At 45.1% G+C, this 25,104-nt stretch overlaps 1 protein-coding gene across 1 annotated transcript in view; it reads left to right on the forward strand.

The window, feature by feature from the left end:
- Positions 1–13,652, forward strand: part of ADAMTSL4 (ADAMTS like 4) — a 107,586-nt gene extending 93,934 nt beyond the window's left edge. Inside the window, exons 9-17 of the mRNA XM_075844759.1 lie at positions 5,681–5,789; positions 6,035–6,280; positions 6,972–7,101; positions 8,793–8,997; positions 9,177–9,350; positions 9,457–9,630; positions 9,716–9,895; positions 10,099–10,243; positions 12,211–13,652. Of these exons, the coding sequence (XP_075700874.1) occupies positions 5,681–5,789; positions 6,035–6,280; positions 6,972–7,101; positions 8,793–8,997; positions 9,177–9,350; positions 9,457–9,630; positions 9,716–9,895; positions 10,099–10,243; positions 12,211–12,347 (1,500 nt within the window). The 3' untranslated portion in view covers positions 12,348–13,652. The remainder of the gene's footprint in view (positions 1–5,680; positions 5,790–6,034; positions 6,281–6,971; positions 7,102–8,792; positions 8,998–9,176; positions 9,351–9,456; positions 9,631–9,715; positions 9,896–10,098; positions 10,244–12,210) is intronic.
- The last annotated feature ends 11,452 nt before the right edge of the window (positions 13,653–25,104 follow it).

Here is a 25,104-nt window from a genome sequence, read left to right on the forward strand (position 1 = left end):
AATTTGATTAACATATGGACCTCATAGGTGGTCATGGCAAGGAGAACAGAGAAACCGTAGACAAGGCCAGGCAGACGAGTCAAGATCTTTGGTGAGACCAAATGCTTTGTTATTGGGCGATAAGATTTCTTCAAGACACAAGTTGGATGTACCTAGACTTTCGACTATAAACATTTTGTTGAAATTCTGTTCTTGTCCTGACCCTGGAACCACAACATGGTCGTTCATGCTATTCCATCCATCTGTATACATAGTGCTATGGATAAGCTATAGTCTAAGCCAGGGGTCCCAAACTCACCGGGTAAGTGGGCCACATTTAGAAAAAACGTGAAGTTGACGGGCCGCATTCCTTTCAAATTTGATACAATACAAAATTATTGTTAATCAATTAGTTATTTGAACTACTATAATAACTATAATAATACTACATTACTATAACAATATTACATTACTATAATAATACTACATTACTATAATACTACATTACTATAATACTACATTACTATTATAAGACTACATTACTATAATACTACATTACTATAATAAGAATACTACATTACTGTAATCTTACATTACTATACTACTACATTACTATAACAATACTACATTACTATAACACTACATTACTATAACAATACTCCATTACTATACTACTACATTACTATAACAATACTACATTACTATAACAATACTACATTACTATAACACTACATTACTATAACAATACTACATTACTATAACAGTACTACAATACTATAATAATACTACATTACTATAATAATATTACATTACTATTATAACACTACAATACTACATTACTATAACAATACTACATTACTATACTACTGTAATACTACATTACTATACTACAATACTACACTACTATAATACTACATTACTATAACAATACTACACTACTATAATACTACATTACTATAACAATAATACATTACTATACTACAATACTACACTACTATTATACTACACTACTATAACAATACTACATTACTAAAATAATACTACATTATTATAATAATACTACATTACTATAGCAATACTATAATACTACATTACTATAACAATACTACATTACTATAACAATAATACATTACTATAACAATACTACATTACTATAACAATACTACACTACTATAATACTACATTACTATAACAATACTACATTACTAAAATAATACTACATTACTATAATAATACTACATTACTATAGCAATACTATAATACTACATTACTATAATAATACTACACGTGCTTATTTCAACAATCCAGTTTTCCAGTTTGAGTGTCGCTAAATGCAGTCCGGCAGCTCAGTTAGCAGCGTTTGGCAGACACACAAATGTCAAGATTGGGAAGCCCCTTTTAAGATAGTGCCACAGTGCCCTCTGTAGATGCTGCCACAGTGCCCTCTGGAGATGCTGCCACAGTGCCCTCTGGAGATGCTGCCACAGTGCCCTCTGGAGATGCTGCCACAGTGCCCTCTGGAGATGCCTCCACAGTGCCCTCTGGAGATGCCTCCACAGTGCCCTCTGGAGATGCCTCCACAGTGCCCTCTGGAGATGCCGCCACAGTGCCCTCTGGAGATGCTGCCACAGTGCCCTCTGGAGATGCTGCCACAGTGCCCTCTGGAGATGCTGCCACAGTGCCCTCTGGAGATGCTGCCACAGTGCCCTCTGGAGATGCTGCCACAGTGCCCTCTGGAGATAGTGCCACCCCCCACCCCCCAGTAGATAGCTCCATTGGGGCTCCCTCTAGGAGTGGAATCCCCAGCCAGAGCGTTGCCGACAGTGACATCAGCGGATCCTCCTGGACCGGAATGTGATGTCAGGGGCAACACCGTTGCCGGTGTCCCAGAGTGGAGCACCAGTATAGGCTCTGCTCGAACTCTGGGGAAGCCACTGACATCAGTGTCCATATATGGATAGTGATGTCAGGGGCTTTCCCAGAGCTGGAGTCCCGGGCAAATCTTGTAAAATAAAAAGTAAAAAAGTTTCTTGGAGTCCAGAGTTCCAAGTTTGGTTTTATTTGGAAGTTACAATATTAGGGAACAGAATTTTCCTAAATTTCCTGTTTAAAGGGAATGAAAATTTTAGTCTTTTTAGTAAGTATAGTGGCACCTTGAGTAAAAATGTTATAAGATTTTTATGAGATTAGGTAATCCTTGAGGAATTTAACCCAAAATGTGTGTGTGGGTGTGTGTGTGTGTGTGTGTGTGTGTGTGTGTATGTACGTGTGTGTGTGTGTGTGTGTGTATGTATATATATATATATATATATATATCACACACACACACACACACACACACACACACACACACACACACGCACACGCACACGCACACGCACACACACACGCACACACACACTAATTTGCCCAAAATTGCTTAATCCCCCAGTCCTCAAAAAATATTGGGTCTTGTTTTAACAAAAATTAGTACTGGCTTAAATGTACTGGCTTAAATGTTCCACATCATCTAAGGAATAACATGTATATAAATTATTATTTTCTCATTTATGTATATTTTATAAATTGGATAATAGCTTTACAGTAAAATTCCTTTAATCTGGCATCAATAGGATCTGATAAATCCTAGATTATCCAATATTCTGGATTATTAGGTGGTCATAGAGTAGTTTATAGATCTCGCTTGTAAGGGTAAAGAACCTTCACGAAGAAAGCCCAAAATAATGGCTTGAAATAGGACCTTAGAGGTGTTGGATTATGTTATATTCCGAATTATCAAACGGTCATAGAGTGGTATATAGGATCCAATTGTAAGAGTAAACAATCTCCAGGAAGATATAAAATTTGAACACAATATCTGCTGCTATCGCTGGGTATTTCGGAAGGAATTTTCCGATTGGTTCTTTGTCCAGTCCTCTACTTCGGGTTTTGCAAAATTCCACATCATATGTTAGTCCTGTGGTAAAAAGAAGTGCCGAATTATCAGACTTTTTGGATTGTTGGATGCCAAATTAAAGGAATTTCACTCAATTTAGTAAATTAGTTGACCTGGAAAGGAAGAGAACCGCCAAAAGATCACGTCCATCATTAGATTATGGATCGTGGGGATTTCTGGAGCATTGGATTCCATAAAACATTTCCCTCTAAATAAAAATATCACCTATAATAATAAATCGTCCTCTTCTGGGAAAACAGAATTACTACCAATATGGCCTATTGGCTTAACTATACAAAAATATAGGAGCAGGGGATGTGTCGCTGGGTAACTAGGCAGATTTGTCCGTTAGAGTTCTGGGCCAGCTGGGAACTTGTGGGTCAGTTGGCCCCAACATTTTTTTATTTGCTACTCTCCTGAAATGTCTCCCGGAAATAGGCCAAATTTCCCAGACTCCCAGAAGAGCTGTCAAGTCTCCCGGATGGCCCACATCCCGACAATACCCCTCTCCTCATTCCTGCAGTCCACTTCAATCTCAATACCACCGCAGCCGGGATCAGGAAGTTGTCTGCCGCGGCACCGGGGGAGATGCAGGAATGAGGAGAGGCGAGTATCTGGCGTGTGTATTAGTTTAGTGGGTCTGTATATATTTTTGGGTGTGATGATGGGGGTCATATGCAGAGATTCAGATTCCTTAGGATGGGAGCATGTCCTATATAAAAGAAAATCGGGCGACTAGTAAAACAATTTAGGCGCCGCTTCTTATCTCACTTCTCAAAAGTTATGTTTTTCATACAAGCCCATCTTTCACCTCCCTTGTCATAGTCCATGTCTGGGCATCGTAAAATAAAATGATTATATTTTTGGCGACAGGACTGGGGACGTTGATAAGTGTCATATCCCTTCGGTCTCCGATGATCCCTGTACGGGGCCGCAGAAAGTTTATCCAAACACCAAAAATTTCCAAAACAACAAATGTGATCAGCAAGAAAATAATCTCTGGCGCGGAGGTTCCAGCAGGAGATATGAGCTGCTCTGGATTCGGACGGTGAGATCATCGCTCCACAGCTTTGGAATTAGCTGGACATCCGTGGGCCACGGCCTTTGCTTTTCTTCGCTGACCTGTGCCCTAGTTGGGACATAATCACGCCGTGTTGCTTGTATAAATCTATATAATGATTCATATCCTTTTGTTGACTGATGAGCGAATTGTTTGGAAATTCGATTTGTCTACGTATGGAGACATTTTTTCCTTCAAAGATTTTTTGCTTTCCTAAAGAGGTTCTCTGCTTTGTACAATCCCTTCTTGTTGAAAGGGTTCCTTGACAAAATGCAGATCACAAAGTGTCTGCATGCTGGGACCCTCAGCGATCAGCTGGGATCTGTGGGGAAACCTGAGAGTAAGTGTTTAATTTCCCTGCAGCGCCACCACAGGGGAAATTAAGTATTACAGAACTGGTCCTCCAGAGTGAAACTTTTTGTAACCGCTCTAGACTCTGGACTGAGGGATGAGAATCCTGAACGTGGATTATTAACCCAGAATATCCTAAAAGGGGGGGGGGGATGTGATTTCTTAACTGGACATAGTAACTTTGGCAACCAATTTTTGCATTGCTCCAGTACATCTAATATAAGAAGTAAAGAAACTTTGCAAATAGTTTTAATTAAAATAAATCTTCGTTTTAGGTCTACAGCTCCAATGCTGATCTATGTGTCTCCATGGTTACAAACACTATATGTAGTCTGATCCTACAGTCATGTGTTACTCTGCTACATCTACCCCTCTTCTACTGTCTTTAGGTAAGGAGGGGCAGACGGAATGGGTATCCCAAAACTGCAGCATCAGACTACACACAGGGTTTGTTTGTAGTCTGTAGCAATAGCGACACATAGGTCTGCATAGAAGCTGTATACACAAGATTTTTAATCACTGAGGTCTTTGATCAATCACAATGCCTGCAATGTTTTTAAAAATCTGCTATATGAGCTTTGCCTCCTTTATTTATTTCTTCCACTGTTCTGCTTGTGTGTCACTGTACTTTTGGTAATTCTTCAATTATGAACCAGGAAAACCTGGATGAACAATAGTTCCCCTCAAATTGGAAAATGCTGCAGTGCAAAGCATTGTGGACTGACACAGAAAATAAGTGATTTTATAAGCACTGTTACTGCGAGACATCTGACCTTTGCTGTGTACAAGTGGCTTCCAGGCTGCGGCACAGAGCAATTTGGGGGCCAAAAACAAATGCTATTCAGTTTGTTTATTGAGTGCTAATGACATCCAGGACAATGATCCGATGTGACTAAGAGGTCATATTGTGCAGTCCTATGTCACCTGCAGTCCTATGTCATGGTCGACTCTAACCTACCGCAATGTTCTGGATATTAAGGAAACTTTTTGATTGTACGTTACACATTTTAGATCTATTTATTACATCCCACTGCTGCTTCACACAACCAACACCACTACTCTTCCCGAGTTCTCCTAAAGTAGTCCAAATAGGAGCTCGAGCACCACCTAGTGTTAACTGCTTCTTACTGCAAGCTAAACGTATATTGAATTTAGGACTAATTGTAGCCGACACTATAGAAATATTGAGGCCTAATGTTCCCTATGAAAGTTTTGGCATCTTTGTTGTTTATACGCACCGGAAGGGTATTCGTCTATCTTTCTTGTATATAAAGGGCCCCTACTCAAAACCGGGCCACTCCGGTGTACAAAATAAAAACTATTTGACAAACCCCCCCCCCCCCCTCCTTTTACAGATGATATTTCAGCAAGACAATCCTGGAGTCTCATTCCAGTATTTTGTCTCCTCACCATCCGGCTCTGATAATCCAAGCCACGTCCCCCACGTCCCGCAGCAGGAATACGGTAAGAGCCACATAAATAATAGATGTTTTGTACCCTCTGACGTGTGGAGCTAGCTGGGTGTCAAGTCTACTGTAGATAACATCGAATTTAGTTTATAGGGGGAGCAGGGGATGTATATTTGCATAACTAAGATTTACTGTTCAGGAGTCTTGGAAAACTGGGTGACCACCTATGATGGCAGCCATATTGAGTTTTTTGTTTTTTTACTTTTATTGATTCACACGCCATATATAATTTACCTGTAGGATCTCTGCGATCAATGCCATCCAGTGATTCCCTCCCACAAACCAACTTACGAAATCACCCTGTTGAGGAACGGCATCGGGTCCCACCACCTCAAGCAAGGCCACCACCACGACCGGCTGGCACTCTGCAGCGCAATGTTCGAATCCCTCCTCTTTCTGCGCCACCTCTTCACTATTGGCCAGAACAGCCTCAGTTTTTCTGGAGACGTGTTGGGAACACACCATGTTCTGTTACCTGTGGGAAAGGTGAGTGCCACATACCTACAAGTTCGTCATTCGGACATCAGTTCTATGTTAAAAGGAACGTCTAATTTATGTTAATTTTTATAGATGAAAATGGTGTAAACTGTTTAACAAAAATTTAACGTGCCCCTTTCCTTGGACCCTAACCACTCTCCTAAATTATATGGGTTCTGGAACAAAAGAGACCATAACTTCTCTTCCCCCTAGCACTTGAATGGCTGAAGTATAAGCCGAGACTGGATCATGCCATGGACAAAAGTGGGCTGTTGCCCCAAAGCCTCCACCATTTAGGAACCTTAAACTTCTTCTCTCTTGGATTTTTGCTGAATTGACCTCCTTTGATATGCGGTGGTATTATTTGGGCACTATATAGCACTGCTATTGAGGCACTAGATGGCACTTATGTAGGGTCTACATGTGGGCACTGTACGGTGGTATTATTTAGGCACAGTATAGTACGATTATTTGGGTGGTAGTATGCCACCATTACGCTTCCTTTTCCCTTTTTTAAAAAGAAATGGGTCGCACACATTTTACGCAGAGGACTCCACAGACTTTGATCCGAATTTATTCCGCGTCGGAGTGTGGTTCTCCTGAAGGCATGGATTGTGCCGCGTATTTTAGTATGGAATAATTTTTTTCCCAGTATTTGGGGACCCTCTGTGACACTCTTCTCTTTTTTCTTTCTTCTCAGGGTTCTGGTACCCCATTTACCAGTGTGTTTCCAGAAGTTCCTTGGATGAGGTTAATGAGGAAGAATGTGACTCATCGACAAAGCCGTTCCCTCAGGAGGAGGCCTGTAACACCCAGCCCTGCCCAGCATTGTAAGCCCAAAACCTTATACGTTTATTATTCACCAATATCGATCATTCACCGTCAGCGAGGCACAAATCCTAAACTGGCAGGAAATGTTCACATTTGTCCTCTCTCATTCACATGTGAAGATGGATCATTAAGGCTGTAGTTATTGACTTGGCTTCTTTAAAAGAGGCAACTTTATTAACTTAAATTTGTTAGAAGGGTTCCTTGACATTTAGTTGATCACACAATCAGCTCTGATATGTGCGGAAAGTAAGCCTTCCCTGCAGTGCCACCGCAGGGGAAACTAAGCATTACACAGCTCCAAATCCAGGAGCACCGAACCTTTTAGTTTTGCCATCCTACTATGGGCAGTATTGCCCTATTACGGCATATTTAAGTCATAGAGGCGGAACACCATGTAATACTACAGAAATTTTTGGCCAGAGGAGGCTTCCTGGTATCAAATCCGCTGCTTGCCGCGGGTGCCGAATACAGGACCTATGGCGATCACCTGTTAGTCACGAAAGCTTCAATGTAAAAGAGGTCGTCTTACTAGAACATTTTTAGGGCATCCTATATGTATAGCAGAGACTCCCCATTTAGGACCCTCACCTATTAGGTATGGAGAACGTTTACAAAGAGTCTTTCTGTGGAGGACCCGGGTGTCTGTATTTCATATTTGGCCCATAGAGTTTAATGAACACCATGTAGTATTTAATTTCCCCTGTGGAGGTGCTGCAGGAGAATGAAAGACTTGCTGATAGTTTTGAATCTTTTAGGGTATGTTCACATGCGGCTGATTTGTTGCAGAAATTTCTGCAACTGAATACGCCCCATACATCTGAATGGGCGGTTTCTATAGAAAATGCCTTTCAGATAAATAGACGAGTTGAAGAAATTTCTGCTTAGTGTGAATATACTCTTACTTGTACCTTCAAACAAAATGCTGTGGCCTTGCTTCACTTACTGTTAGAATACTTGTAGGTAGGACATGGTTCACTGAGGGGAGATTGAATTGAATTGAACTGAAGGTGAAATGGAAAGGGTCTATCAGAATTTGAGAATGGCTTGGCAACGTGGATCAGGAATGGTTTGAGGCTTGGTCTGATTCTAATTTTCCAATCATTAAAGCCGAGGAGATGTAGATCAGTTTCTTAATATACATATTAAAGCAATTTTCACTCAACTTCAGTATTTCTTAATGTCGGCCAAAAAACGTTTTCCAAGGAAGGGCTCTTCATGCCAAACAGCCTTGGTCGAAACACAGATTTTGGCCCAGCTAAACTTGGAAGGCCGCCGAACTGTCTAAATTACGATGGATTGTATACCAGTAGCCAGCAGGGTTTGACGAAACAGATCTTTATTCCAAATTGGCTGCTTTGTTACACAATGTTTATCCAAGAACGGAATTCGCAGGGCTTCATAGGATTAGGAGAACAACGCTAGGAACCCTAGTCCTTTAGACAACCACTCCAAGAATTTCTCTGTAATATACAAAAGTGGTGCTGTTTATAGGAACATATGAGCAGAGTGCTTCCGCCGCAAGTAGAATAGGCAATTTCATATCTGCAATACCAGACAGAGCCAATGGACAAGATTGGCGCCATTTCTGAAGCGGACCTTTTTTTTCTAGTTTCATCCAACCCCCAGTAGATAAAAATGATTCTTTACTTGCAACTGAGCATGTAAATTCATGTTCTTTACTGCTCCTCAGCTGGGATGTTGGTAACTGGTCGGTGTGCAGCAGGACGTGTGGGAGTGGAATACAGCATCGGCAAGTCCTGTGTCGGCAGATGTATGCAAACCGGACTACTATGGTTCATCCACAGAGATGCGGCCAATTGGAGAAGCCGAATGTCACTCAGACATGTCAACTCCGTATCTGTAGCCACTGGGAGATCCAAAGCAACTGGACTACGGTAAAGAACGACCCTTTTATAGATTCTGAAATATTTAGCCATTATCTATAATGGATAATAAATAAGATTTAGAAGAGGAGATAAAAAAAAAATTTTCAAAAAATTAAAAAGCCCAGAATGCTACAAAATCCGGTATGGTCTTCATATTCTTAAGAACATCTATTGTATTTTATCTACAGTGTTCAGTCATGTGTGGCCTTGGCCAAAAGACCCGTCATGTCAGATGTGTCAGTAACCAAGGAGATGTCATTGGTGAGGGGGAATGCAGCAACCGCCTCCGTCCTAGGACCAACGAGGTCTGCGATATGGGACCATGTGTTCGGAGCTGGTTCCACAATGCTTGGAGCACCACAGTAAGTCTTCTCTGCCTACCTTTTAAAGCCTCTTCTTTTTCTTTCTAATCTTAGACCACCCCTTTTAGGTGTCTTACGTGTAGTACTTTTATCTTTTGTGTTGCAGTGTTCTTCAGAATGTGGAACAGGGATCCAGCGCCGTTCAGTCTTCTGTCTCTCTAGTTCTCCTATGGATGAGTCCCAAGATGGCTGCCCTGGAAATAAACCTTCTGACATGCGAGTATGCAACAGTGGGCCGTGTGAGCGGACAATCAAGTGGTACACTGGACCTTGGTCTCAGGTATGTAGTCCAACTTCAGTTTATTAGTTCACAAATATCAGGTCATTTGGACCTACGGAGTCTTATTCCTTCTCCCCTTCTACAGTGCTCCACAGATTGCGATGAAGGTTCACAGAGACGTGATGTGATCTGTGTAAGCAAAATGGGCTCAGACTTTAATGTGACCGATGCTTCGGAGTGTGCTCATCTTGAGAAGCCACCAAGTCTACAGTCATGCAATGCTGGACCTTGTGGGTCACGTTGGTTCACAACTCCATGGAGCACTGTGAGTAGCATCAAAGTTTGGGATCACCACCATCCTCATAACCTAAAAAAGTGACATAGGATCACGTCGGGTTTAATTTCACTCTTAATGCCTGGGAAATACGGACCTACGTGATGTCATTTATCGAGAGTTTTTATGATCTACAATGTTGTTCTTCTGCCAGTTGACTTTTTGTTCTTGGTTTATCTTCTCCTTTCCCCTAGTGTTCACAGTCTTGCGAAAGTGGCATTCAGGTAAGAGAGGTGCGGTGCTTGGCAGCCGACAGGACCTATAGTCAACAGTGTGACCTGGATTCCAAGCCGGATGAGAAGAAAGTGTGCAATACGCAGCCTTGTTCCTCTGTACTAGGTGAGGAGAGCGAAGAAAACCATCCAGCCTTGACCTGACTTTACATTGCAGACCCCTCCAGCAGCTCAGAGGTTAATAAACAGTAGTAAACGCTTTGCAGTGCGAAAAAGTCGACGATAGCGGATTGATCATTATAGATACTCAAATTAATCCTAATCATAATAGGTATTTGCTGTAGTTGCGGAGCTTAGTGTCACGTGTGTCCTTGTTTGAAGTGAATTGTGGACTAAGGTATGTGTCGCTGATATTCCAAATTAACGTTATGAGGCCTTATCATCTACCCCTACATTATACACACACACATCTAGGATATACATCATGGCACTCCACCTGTCCAACCCAACATTTTACGGAAGTGGACCTCCGAAAATATCAGCAATGATTTCTCTTGCTGATGTAGTAGTTCACAGGTATCCAAAAACATTTCAAAAACAAATATCGGAGACATGTCTGAAGATCTCTTTGGTGGGGGTCCGTCCACTGAGACTTCCACTGATTGATGAAATGAAGGCAGCACTCCTTTGGCTCATGTGGGCCTCTCTTGGCTTCACTTGGGAGAGATAAAGATGTATTCTGATGTCCCCCTTGCCTCTCCCGATTTAAGCGGAGAGATTCTGACAGGAGCTAAACGAATGGGCCACGTCGGGATAACCCATGGAGGTTACAACCTGCATGTTCTAGAGAAGATTAACTGCACTAGATACTCAACATCTGCAACACTACAGGATCAACAGTTTTAGGATCTGAAGAGAAAAGTGCAGGAGAGACACGGATCTGTGTCTTTCCTGACTTTCCAAGTTCTCTTATGGCTAGTTTCAGCAGTGGTAAAATAGCCAGCTTGTATTAGACCACTGTTAGAACATGTTACACTTGCAGGAGTGTAGCTATAGGGGTACTCGGGTGTAACTTGGCCCTGATTCCGGAGGGGTCCCAAAGGCCGCTCTGCCTCATAAGAAGATATCTGTTTTATCGTAGGTGGGGCTCTGTTACGGATTTTGCATTGGGGCCCAGCAGCTCTAACTCAGTTTCCTTGTTTATGCGGTAGACATTTGTTTTATTTGCAGTTGCGACCAGCTCTTTTTGGAAAAGGGGGCATTCTTAATACTAAAATGGGTATTCCACCTTGGCGGATGAGGTTTTGTCTTAATTTGCATTATAGAAATTTTTATAATAATCTGTTATAGGAAGAGAAAAGCCAAACCAACTGTTTAAGAGGGTTATTCGGGATCTTCAAATCTTTCCGTTTAAGACATAGAAACACTTGTTTTAGCAAATAGAGAATCTTACTGGTGCACTTTCTTACAAATTCAGGACCGGTTCTTGAGTTTTCATGTAAACGATATGATCACTGGACCGGTCCACCTAAGTGTTGTCACATCTGGTGGTCATGTGAACAAGTCAAGTGACCACACTGTATATGTACATGTAGCGCACTACAGTCATTAGTGCCATCTCTTTACTAGGTCAGATGACTAACGATGTGATGTCACTTAGACTATGTTCACACAGCACGTTATTTCGTCATGAAAGCAATAGGAGACTTTTTTTAAGCGGAATTCACACTGATTGTAATGCAGAAAACGCATCTGAATCGGCGTAAATTTTCCATTGTGTGAACAAGGAGGATATGGACAGTGAAGAAAAACAAGGGTTTTTTAAATCTATGAACCTTAAACTTGAAGATCCTAGAAAACCCCCATTAAAATGGAAACTCCAGACAAAAAGATAGGAGGTTCCCATTGGAATGATCCATTATAAAGTTCTTCATGGTCCCGAATACATTTTTGGGGCCGGAATATATAAATAACTCGTATGATAATGGATGAAAATGACATTTCCAAAAACTAAAAATCACCCCACATGATTTCCAAAAACACAAATTGCATGTCCATGTAGCACGTGATTAACGATGTAATTTTTTTTTGTATTTTTCTCAACTGCGATCATTTTTGTCTTTCCCGATCCAGATGAAAACTGCCGTGATCGGTATCACAACTGCGCTGTAGTGGTTCAAGCTCGACTCTGTGTCTACGCCTATTACAAACAAGCCTGCTGTTCCTCATGTGCCCACTCCCTGCAACGAAGGACGTCCGAGAGCAGATAGCGAGCATGTCGCCAGCCCCCATCCCCCACCAGATTTTATATTTTATATATGCAGAAGAGACAATATTTATTTACCTCTTTAGTGCTATGTCGGGCGACAGCTCTTGCCGAGGCCAAATGTACCGACAGAGAAGCGGCTAAAGACAGAATTGTATATATTGCTTTTAATACTCTCCTCGAGGAGAATTTTTCTTTCCCAATTCTTTTTACGGTGCTAAACAACCACCTGTATATCACCATCCTCATTCAGCACAACTGTGACTTCTAGGAAACCGATCATGCCGTATAATGTCGGCTCCATGTAGGAATCATGCAACCTATATATTACCGGAGGGTTATATAAAGACTACTGGCCATCTCATTGGTTGTTATGCTAAACTCTTCCATGTTCCCTTCGCTCTAGATTTATAAATCCCACCGTTGGATGACGGTCCCAACTTATCAACATTCCCTTTAAGACAAACCCAAATATTTTTTTTCCCAGTGAATGGTTTTATTACTCCAGACCAGTTTTTGACAACGTTCCTAAGCCAAGTACCCCCTAGAGACATGGCATGTACCCTCTGGGTAGCACAGGTTGAGAATCTAGGGTCTAGGCCACCTTATATGTAGAGAGAGAACTTTAAGGACTGGGGCTACATACAGCTTTTTGTCACGTGACTGTGTGGAGAAGAGTCTACGTAGGTGTCAACTTTTGGTTGGTTTTAGTCACATGACATGTTTCGGCACCATGTTCTTCTTTTTCCCCATAGACCACGATCACCCAACATATGTGTTTTAGTCCAAGCTTCAACCTCTCAACGTAATTTTACCCTTTATAGTTTATACATATGACGTCCGACATCTTTCTGGTGCCTCAATGGATTGTTGCTGGTTCCAGATTCGAGGTTGACGTAAATAATGGGGTTCTACGTAAGAGAACCTCATAGGGATTAAAACAGTGATTCATGTGCATTGCTCTGTTATATCAGAATAGGACCTATCTAAGGTAGACCCATGAGTGTTCTTCAGCCGATCAATGGGAGCGACAATGGTGGAGGGACCTTTAAGGGTAAATATTGATCATGTTGTGAACGTCCACCACAGCTCTAAGTGCCTGTTTTTTCTGGTCATCAAATAATGATATATGGGTAAACCGGGTGAAATCATGGCGAAAAATGCTAAACGTGGCACGTGGTGAAGTCTAAGGGCTAAAGAGCGGTCTTTGAGGTTGATTTCAGAATAGCTTCCCCTCGTCGGATGGCAAATGTCTCTCTCGAACAGTTCAACCCCCATTCTCTTGAATACTGAATAAATATTGCGGTGTCAAATTCGCATTACTTGTAAAACCAAGACTGACCTGCATTTTAAAGAGTACCGGTCTATAAACAGGAGAGGCAGCCATTTTGTCTTCTCCAGTCGATACTCTGATTCCTGAATGGAGCTTATGGATTGAAGACCAGTGACCTCTATTCATAATGGATAGGTCACTGAAAATATGGTTTGCTGGGTTTACGGCCCCTTTCCCACTGTGTTCAACCTGTCCGGTTGACGTATGTGTCGGGCAAGCTGTCGGTGCATACATCAAGCGTACCCATAGCCTCCCATTATACCAATGTAGGCCGAAAGAGGGCCCTTTTAACCTCCCTCTGGGGCAGTATACGTTGGGATTTCTATAGGTTTTCGTGATGTATAGGTGATGAGTGGCACTTTTAGACATCGGTCACGTTGGGAGCTTTTTCCGGCGTTTACATCAAACGGAGACCATTAAAGGCAGTGTATAAAACCTAATTGACAGGTACATCACGCAACAAAATGGCTGCTTCTACCACGTGGAGTCAACAGGTTCACTTTGAATGTTCAGGGATTATTTATGGTGCTTTTAACCCTCTTGTCAGATTTTCATTACTGTGAATTTCAGACACCCTTTCAGCTACACAGAATGGCAGCAACTATTTCTAGGTTGGCGGCAGTAAACTTTCTAAGGGCGGCCATAGTTTTAGAAGGTCAAAGAAGAATCATTCAGTTGACAAAGTCTACAAAAAAAAACGTATTCGATTTGCACATTATGGTCTTTGTGCCAGAGCTGCTTTAGAATACTGCGGGTTGCCATTGGAAACAGACAGCAGTTTAGCTCCACCCTGCTTTCAGGTCACATGTGTGTGTAACTGTGTGTAACTCATCTGTGGATTGGTCAAGGTCTATAAATCGCCACAATTCTGTGACTCTCATACTTGTCCTCTCGTCTGCTCTGTCCTCCAGTGTATTATATACCTCTAGTGATCTGTTGATTTACCTTTGCGATATTGCAGACGCATAACATTGCGTGTACACGTGATCCAATGGACTAACATTGCATGCAATATCACACTCCCGCACGTTAAATCGCCATGAAGCCCCGGCCTAAGAGGGTAGTAGGAGGTTAGAAAAGAAAGTGTTTTTTTCCCCAGTATTGCCGCCATTGTCTAACTCCGCTTCATTCACTTGCGGAGCTGCAATACCAGACACAGCCAATAGTAATGCTGTTTCCGAGGGCAGGGGGGGAGGCGTTTATATTAATTTCATATTAACTATTACATCTCCTAAGCTCTTGGCTCTCCAACTGTTGCAAAACTACAACTCCCAGCATGCCACGCAATAACAGGAGAATCGCAGGTTGGAGACTACTGCCTTAGAGTAGCAATTCAGAATCAACCCTACATTCCTCGGTTTCCTATGCAGACGCAGATATTTACATTGGTTGTACTATGCCATCAATGTATGATCGGTGGTGGTCTGACCCGCAGATGCTCAATGGAGGTACTTCATAGTTTATCTCGGCACAGCACTGTAGTGAACATATAGCTCATCCCAGCTTGCTTAGCTGCAGTACCAGGCACAGCCACACTTATATGCACGGCGCTGTGCCTGGATAGACAATGAATGGACTGTAGCGCTCCGACCAGACCTGCTGATCAGTGAGGGTCCCATGGGTCAGACTACTACCGATCATGCATCGAAGGCCTACAGGGGATTTTTATAAAAAAATATTTTTTAATATTAGATCACCGGCCACTGCATGGGAAATGTAGAATTCCACGGCACCCGTTAAAATAATTGGGTGGTCATGTAGTACATGGTCGCGTCTAGTCATCCAGAGCAGTAACCTCTCTTGACAGTGGCGCTTCACACCCAAACCCCTCCATAACATCCATATGGCTCACTAGGGTCCTGTAACTATAACATAGGTGTCAATGTGCAGCTGTTCTGGTCTCAAAAGAATACATAGGACGTAAGACAATTGGGGGACATTAGAATTTCGGAGGCCTGTGCCACCTCTTAATTGTAAAAAGGAGCTTGCTGGGAGAGGCTATATAACATGGTATTATATTTTACTGTATACACCAAAACTTTGATTACACTCACATGTCAGTATTGTAATAAAGATTGTGGGGTGTTCATGGGAACTGGTGGCTATAGCATGAGATGTCCCGACGCATTTCAGATTTTACTTTGTTGCTTAAAGGGACACTCCAGGCAAAACTGATACTGTGTTATATCTAGTGCAGATCTGAGGGGGCGGAGCATGACAAGGAGGCTCTAGTGAATCCTTGTCATGCTCCACCCCCTTAGGACCGATACTAGGCATAAAACAGTATTCAGTTATGCGAGGAGTATTCCTTTAAGGTTATAGCATAATTTTGTCAATTTTGATAAACAGCCATTACTGTATACTAAATTTTTGTGAAAACCTTACAAGAATATCGCGGAGTATTTCTTTAGTGTAAGATCCATATCCCAGCTGTTAACATCAATATAATCCGTGTCCGTTGTTTTTTTGTAAATTAATTTATTTCTTAAGAATGAAGATTTTATGTTTTGTTTTTTTTCTTATGCAAAGAGATTGTAAAAAATATAAAAATTTTTGAAAAATTGGTTTTATTCTCTGCTTTATCGGTTTATTGTGAAAATATATCCTGTCTACTATGTATGTGGTATATACTGTATAATAAGTATTTCCACATATCACGGTCTTAAATGGTAACTCCATCTTACAGTGTAAATGTGGTTTCCTGTAGAGCTATCCCATATCTCCAACCTTCCCAATTCTCATTTACTTTGGGTCTAGTATGGGCGAGATCCAAGAACGTAAAAACACTTCAGCATTGTTTTATCCACCACAGCTGACTGCAGGAGGAGCATTGTTGTCACAGTAAACTCCGCCCCCATGATGGACACTAATAAAATAATGGGACCTGCAGGACCCAGTGGACGACATGGTCACTGGCTATTCAAAATTATACATGGGACAGAAACCTACTCAAAACTGAACCATTGGGTGGAGTGAGACTACTTGCATGCCCATGTGATTGGGTCTATTACTCTTCTATTATTATCCATTCAAGTAAAATATATAAGCAGACTATTCACTCCTCTCTATATTTTTGCAAATGCAGAGTAAGGCCTCGTGCACACGAACGTGTTTTTGCGTCCGCAATTCATACACAAAAATACGGATGAATTGCGGACCCATTCATTGCTGTGGGCCCATGCACAAGACTGTGGTTTATATGGTCCGTACATTGGCCGGGAGCCCAGACCGCGGAAAAAATCGGACAAGTCATTTTACGGTCATTGAAATCAATGCGTGCACGGTCCGTGATTTGTGGACGGCGCGTGGATGACACTCCGCGGCCATCCATGCCGTAATCACGGGCTGTACACAAGGCTACGGTCGTGTGCATGAGGCCTAAAACAAGAAGGGCCCCCTCCTGATGCCGGTTTCCCCTCAACACTCCTGCGATGGAGACCAGCAGCCTGGTCCTTGCTTACAATGCTTCATCCATCCCCTGTGTCAGCCCCCATCCCATTTTGGTGTATTGGAACAAGTACATATAGGTATCCCTATGGGCGTTACTACTACAGGAAGGGAAATGTGGCCTAAGCTGGGTGCTCCATAAAAGGTAGGATGGCAACCACTCAGATCCACAAGCACATGGGTCCCAAACTGGCGGCTCACCATTGCCCTGTTTGGCTCGTTGGCTCCTCCATCTTGTCATAAGTAAGGTTCTGTAAAGGGTTAAATGATCATGAGGGCAGGTAATAGGTTTGGTGAGGAGCCATGCTTAAGACGAGCAAGTAGACATATTGGTTTCTCACCTCCAGAGAGAAAAAAAATGCCCCTATAGTAAAACTTGAAAGGAATTGTCCTGCGCCTCTCTTCCCCCTGAATGTGATCTAAAGCGTGGAGAGACAGTCCTGTACACCGGGTGGGACAGTTCACGAGGTAAATGTTCGACAACTATTTGTCCATTCGACACGAATACAGCAAAACAGTCAAAAACGTATCGCGCACATGTCTTATTAATTAATATTCAGGCAGTTGGCTTAGCAGATGTCCCACCGGCGTGCAGGGGCATCCCTCCACACCCGATTGAAGACTGGGCGCAAGAGGCACTGGACCATCCCTTTAAGTTTCACTATACAGTTATTATGTGAAAATCAAAACTGAGAAAATACCAAAAAGTTGAATTGTGCAAAACATTAAAATGTAAATGGAGCACGGTACCAGCGGTATTAAATGTGATCAAAGCCTCGATTAGACGATCAGGGGTCAAGGTCAGAAGGGGGTCGGTATCCATGCCTTTTACAGTTATTTCCCGTTTTATATTGGTCATTTGGCTTCTACGATCTCTTGGTGTTGACAGTGGTTCACGACATCTCTCAGTGCTGAATGTGGCTTTCAAGCATAATGACAGTAACCAACATGCTTTGCCAGCACGGGGCGCTATAACAGACCCAATGAAGCAATGAGACTCGCAATAGACTGAGCTTTCCTGTTCTCTAGAGATCACTTCTCAGCAGTCATCTCATTATGATCACAGGATTACAACATCAGATCAGAAAAAAATAAATAATGCCAGATAGTGATACATAATCTTTTTCTCTTTTTTTTATTTATTTTTTTAATTCTGAAAAATATATAGGTGATACTTTCCCTTTAAATATCTGGGGGAAAAACAAACCCTGCTCTTTAAAAAGGGGTTCTCCGTATTTGGGCAGTCCCTTGTTTAAAGGGTCCCTTGACAAACGCCTCAGTGGGACCCTAGCACTGTTAGGGTATGTGCACACACACTAATTACGTCCGTAATTGACGGACGTATTTCGGCCGCAAGTCCCGGACCGAACACAGTGCAGGGAGCCGGGCTCCTAGCATCATACTTATGTACGATGCTAGGAGTCCCTGCCTCGCTGCAGGACAACTGTCCCATACTGAAAACATGATTACAGTATGGGACAGTTGTCCTGCAGCGAGGCAGGGACTCCTAGCGTCGTACATAACTATGATGCTAGGAGCCCGGCTCCCTGCACTGTGTTCGGTCCGGTACTTGCGGCCGAAATACGTCCGTCATTTACGGACGTAATTAGTGTGTGTGCACATACCCTTATTATAGTGGTAATGCGGCTGGTCCTACTTTTGGGGCATTATAGGAGGCAATGTTATGGGGATAGTTTGGCTTTAACTGGGATGACTGGAAATTGTGGCTGTCACTGTTGTGTTGAGAATTTGGCCGGCGCTGGTATGGTGCCCGGTTGAATTCTACCTATACAAATTATGACAGACGGGTGTTATAAGGGCAGCAGGTTTGGAACAATTTTCTTCCCCTTTAAAACGAGGGGAACAATTTAAAATCTCGCCATCATACCACATATTTGCCCTGGTTTCATTTGAATCCATAACCCCTATGCAGCATGACTGGCCTAAGTAGAGTCATGCCATGTTTTACCTAATGAACCTGTTCACCCCTTTCTCCTGCCCGTCTCCCAATAATGACACGTGACAACCGAGGTTGGATATGAAATGGCCACAGCAGCCATTTATTTATTTACATTATTTAAATGCAATTTAATCCGAAACATTCGGATAACTCCACCTCTAATTCACATGACCCAACATGGGTCAGAATTAACCATAAACATATTTTAATACTTTAACAGAGCAGGGGAAGTCCTTGAAGCCATTTTAAAACCGAATTTTTCTTTAAATTAGCCATCTGCAAACCACCACCAACTCTTTACCTCCAGCCGTAAACCAGCTCGGAGGCATCGCTCACCTCTGCAGATGGCTCCAACCACCAGAAGACCACTTCAAAGGGATAACACCCTATGAAGTCTTCAAATGATATACCATTTTGGGGGACGCATACCCCCGATGCGACCTCCCCACCATTTTGTACTGACCAACCTCAAGGACTCCCCCCGCCACAGCGAAACAGGCCTTGACTACCTTAAGCCTGTGAGTTCCTCCAAACCACCACCGCCCTCTCAATTCCTTCTGCTAAGGCCAAGCTCCACAGATCAATTCCAACCTCGGTCAAATGCACCCCATCACTACGCCAATAGTTCCCAACCCCGGACTCCAGATCCCTGTGACGAACACAAATGCCCCCATTCTTGGCAACGAATCGCGACACCGCCCGATTCACCTTAATGCGGGCCTTGTTGACCCTTTCCACCGACCGTGCCAGGCGCCAAGCCTTCCTCGGAACTATGTCCGACCAAACAATCATCAAGGACGGATGAGACGCCCACAAACACAGCAAATCATGCTTTATATCCCGCACTAGCTCACGAAAGGGGCGTACCCCTAGATCGTTCCCCCCAACATGTAACACCAAAACCTCCGGGACTCTATCCAGGCGAGCATATGTTTGAAACTCGGCCAATACCCGGCTCCATAACATACCTCGAAATCCCAACCAATGTAACACCGCATCTCGACGCGGAATGCGAAGCTGGAGGCGATCCGGGCGCACATCGGCCCGCAGTGCCACCCAGTGCACAAAAGAATGTCCTAACAGCCAGACTAAACATGGGCGATGATCTGAAAGAAAGGACAAGAAACTCACAGAACATCATAAGAAACAACGTACAACTCATAACAAATGAGGGCGCACGTAAGACCTAAACCTATTGGACTCCCAGCGGCCAATGCGACGCACGCCCCCGTCATCCAATCCCCAACGCTCAGCTTCCGTAGCCGCGCCAATTCTGAACGAGTGAGACGAGTAGCACCCGTCCCCCACCCCCACCACAGCCAAGCATTTTTTGAATATTGCATCAAATTGATACTTAGACAAAAACGCGCCATTCTCATGACGGAGCAATGGCGCCTCCGGCACCTCTCCCAGTGGCCTGAACGCACCCATGCAAGCGACCAGACACATCGTCGATCCCGGGAGAGCAAACAACACTATCCGCTTACCTCGGCCCAACTGATCAGTCTTAGACCGCCGCACCAACAACTCGAGTCTATCCCGGTAAAGACCAACATCCGCCTGTCGCAACCCCCCAGCCTTAGCCTTACTAGGGGAGACCAACTCTCCAATTCGGAGCGCCCCAAAAAACGCGAGGGAAAACACCAACCTAAACAAATCTACCTCATAAGGTGACTTACAAACAGCCCCCAGCGATGCGCCCAGTGAACCAAGGAGGGCAAAAGACACAGGTCGCCTCTGATCCGCTTCGGCCCTGCCTCTACGTAATCCTTTCAAAGCTTGCTTCCCTAGAAAATGCTTGGATACATCCTGGAAACCCCGTAATTTGAGACCGAACGCCAAACCAGCCACGAAACGATTCACCTTAGCCAGCGAAAACCCCGCCTCCCACGCATCACCCAACCAATACAACAATGCCACCAACCTGTCTTGCTCCGTACAGACGTTGCCCAATACTCTTACCCAATCCTCCCATTGCTGCCAACAAGCCGAATAAGCGTTCCAAGTCACCCTAGCCAGCGACCGCTCAATCAACCCTTCCACGGGACCGAAACCAGCTCCCAAAGATGTTCCGGGCAAGCCAAGCCAGACGCATCCGCTCTCGGTGCCAATTGACGAAAACGATCCCACTGTGAGCGAGAAAGAGCATCAGCAATACAGTTGGACACCCCTGGCACATGCACCGCCACCACCCACGCATTTAGCGACAAGCACAACAACACTAGGTGACGCAGCAACTGAACCCCCGGTGGAGATGGCGCCGATAAGTTGTTAATTGCTAACACCACTCCCATGTTATCACAGTGAAAACGAACCTTTTTATCGCTGAGCCTGTCCCCCCAAATGGTCACTGCAACCACGATGGGAAACAGCTCGAGCAGGGCCAGATTTCGCGTCAGCCCACTGATCACCCAGCTGTCCAGCCAGCTCCCTGCACACCATTGACCCCCCGCATATGCTCCAAAACCCCCGGACCCCGCCGCGTCAGTAAACAACTCCACGTCACTCATTTCTTGCACCGGGGACATCCACAACGATTTACCATTATACTGCCCGAGGAACTCGTCCCATACCTGCAGATCTGCCTTGTGTTCCACACCAAGCCTCACAAAATAATGGGAAGCCCCGATAACCGCCGTCGCTACCGCCAAGCGCCTACTAAAAATTCTACCCATTGGCATGATCCTACAGGCAAAGTTCAACTTCCCCAGCAGCGACTGGAGTTCGCGCAAAGTGATCTTTTTAAGTCGGCAGGCCCGCCTCACCTCCTGCCTCAATGGTCGTAATTTATCCTCAGGCAGCCTGCACTCCATAGCGACCGAATCAATTGCGATCCCTAAAAAACAGATGGTGGAAACTGGGCCCTCAGTTTTTCCCGGTGCCAACGGAATTCCGAAATCCGACGCAACCTTCTGCAAGCAATACAATAGGTTACCACAAACCGGAGAACCGCTAGGGCCGACACACATAAAGTCATCCAGATAATGTATCAACGAGTCCACCCCCGCTACACCCTTCGTCACCCATTCCACGAAGCTACTAAACGCCTCAAAGTATGCGCACGAAAGAGAACACCCCATTGGAAGACACCTATCGACGTAGAACCCCCCGTTCCAGAAGCAACCCAACAGCCATTGGCTTTCTGGATGTACAGGCAGCAAACGAAAAGCCGCCTCAATGTCTGATTTTGCCAACAACGCCCCTTGTCCCGCCCCTCGCACCAACGCCACCGCTTTATCAAATGACGTGTAAACCACCGAGCATAAATCGTGATCTATCCCCTCATTAACCGACGCTCCCCTGGGAAAAGACAGATGGTGAATCAAACTGAATTTATGGGGCTCCCGCTTCGGCACGATTGCCAAGGGGGATACAGCCAAATTCACAACCGGAGGCTTGACAAAAGGACCGGCCATGCGCCCCAGCGAAACTTCCTTTAACAGTTTTTCTGCAACAACCGTCGACTGCAAATAAGCCGACTTAAGATTACGCCGCGTAACCGGAACCTAATACGGAGGAGGGGGAATAACAAAACCAAACGAAAACCCCTCAAAAATTAACTTGGCTGCAACCCTATCCGGATATTCAGTTAGATACGGTGCCATTCTTTCCACCCTCACCGGAGACCAACCCTTGGCCAGCGGAGGAGGACTGAGGACCTGACCGTTTCCCTTTCCGCATACATTTTGCAGCCCCATGAGAGGACCCGTTACACTCCGAACAGACATGTTTAAATTTGCATGAGGCCCCGAACTTACACTGGCCATCATTGAACTGCCAGCAGAACCCAAGCTTTGAACCGGAACCCTGTCCGGACTGACCCGACTGACCTCCTTGGCCAATGCTCCCGGGAAAGGACTGCTTAACTGGGGCCATAACCCGTAACCACAGCGCAATATCTTTTTGATCCCACCGGATCGCCGGCCGCACCGCTTTCCGCTGGCGAAATTGCTCATCATACCTCAACCACGCCTGCCCACCGTACGCCCTATACGCCTCCCCGATGGCATCGAAATAACAGAACAACGCTGAGCAGTTTTCCGGCGCCTTTTCTCCGATCACGCTCGCCAAAATAGCGAAAGCTTGCGACCAGTTCACGAACGTCTGCGGAATAAGCCTATACCGCCGGCGTTTCTCTTCCTCTTTTTTACTCTCATCCCACTTGCTTTTATCCAAATTGAACTTAGCAAGCGGCAGAAGAGAAAATATCTCCACATATTCATCTTTCCACATACGGTCCCTCACCTCCTGCTTCAAGTGAGCACCTAACAGACCTTCAAAACAGACATACACCTCCCCCCGTGCGCGATCATCAAGCCTAATTCTATCCCCATCCTTCTGCGCCTCAGTTTGAACCGACACTGCTACCGCTTCTCTTGACACCCCCGCAACATTACTACCCACGGACCGCGGCAATACATCACGATGACCTTCCCATACCACCGCCGGGGACACCGCAGGAACTACAGGGGCCGCTGCCCTATCTAAACGCCCCACTAACTCGCGCAAACAACCCACCAAATCAGATAAGCCATCGCGCCCGACCACGCCACTATCGACAGCCGCAACTTCCGCGCTTGCTAACCCACCCTCACAACCCGACATGAAAGTTGCTGGATACGGTAACGTTGGAGTTACACACTCACCGGGCTGCCCAGGCGCTGTATTCCCGCCAGCCGGAAAATCCTGACCGCGCTGCGTCTCATCCAGCTCTCCATCTTCCAAATCTTCTCTTGTGTCGACTGGTGCTCACACCGACATCTACGACATGGGGACCCCGACATGCTGACCGAGGGGCCGGCCACCTGCCGCTCGACCGTAGGGATCCAAACCTCAGACCGGACTTGTTGCCTCGACGTCGGCGTTGATCTTGTCGTCCTCCCCGACGATCTCGAGGAAGCCTGCCCCCTGGCCGGTACATCACCATGCGGGGCGGCCGTGGATTGTACACTGCATACTGCGGCTGAAGGCGGGGGTGTGATCGGGAGCCCGGCCTGCGACTCCCTGTTAGCCGCCAAGCCCCGTCGCGGCTGGGGATTCCTGCCAGGACGCAGGCCCTGGGAGGAGGCGCCCGTCCCAGCAACCTGGCCTGCAGCGTCCTTAGAAGGGCTCCCCCTGCGTCGCCGGGCCCGCGGGGCTATGTCTGGGCTCAGACGCTCTGGTGGACGGGACCGCCGGGAGCGGCGGGGTGACCTGGCCTGAGCCACCGCTCCCGACGACGCCCCCTGCTTTATTGTAGCAGGGGCCGCAGGGATCATCTCTCCCCCTGCTGCAGTAACACTAACGCCCGTGAAGAGGGTGGGGGAAGGGGGCGCCTCTATGCCGGCTGCCGACAAAGAGCGCGACGGGCCTGACTGAGGGATCCGGGCTAGCACTGCCACTGTTTCCTCCAGCCAGCCCGTATCGTGAAACGCCGCTGCAGCCTGCAGCTGCTCGAACATTGCGGCCAGGGAAGCCATCCTAACACTGCCACGGGAGGTAAGAAAAATCTAACAGTGGGAGCTCAGTTTGCTACCTGTTGTTCCTCCCGCTGCTTCCGGCTCAATGCCGAAAACCGCGGGAGGAACAGATAACTCCCCCCGTCCCCTCCCCTATACGTTCCCTCCCCTTCCCCAACTACCTCTTCCCCTATTGGCTCTCTTCCCTCCTATGGCAGTCATGGAGGCTTCCCCTTAAGCCCTCCGCGCTGCCGTCCAGCCTCTTCTTGACATTGGTGCCAACCATGGAGCCATCACAGTAACGCCAACCATGGAGCCATCACAGTAACGCCAACCATCGAGCCATAATGCCTACTAAACAGTGAAACATCCAAAGAATAGAATCTAGCAAATTAAATCAAATTCTGATTCAGCGGAACAGCAGCTTTGAAACTACTACTATTGCCATTATACAACATGCAAAGTGGGAGTAGTAGTCTCACAAAAACTTTTAGGGTAGGAACACACAGGTCAGATACACTGCATAAAAGTACACAGTGTATCCATCCTGGAAACCGCCCGAAAATGCCACCAAATGATGGTG

This window comes from Rhinoderma darwinii, chromosome 12 (genome assembly GCF_050947455.1).
Source record: "Rhinoderma darwinii isolate aRhiDar2 chromosome 12, aRhiDar2.hap1, whole genome shotgun sequence".
NCBI classification, from domain to species: domain Eukaryota; kingdom Metazoa; phylum Chordata; class Amphibia; order Anura; family Rhinodermatidae; genus Rhinoderma; species Rhinoderma darwinii.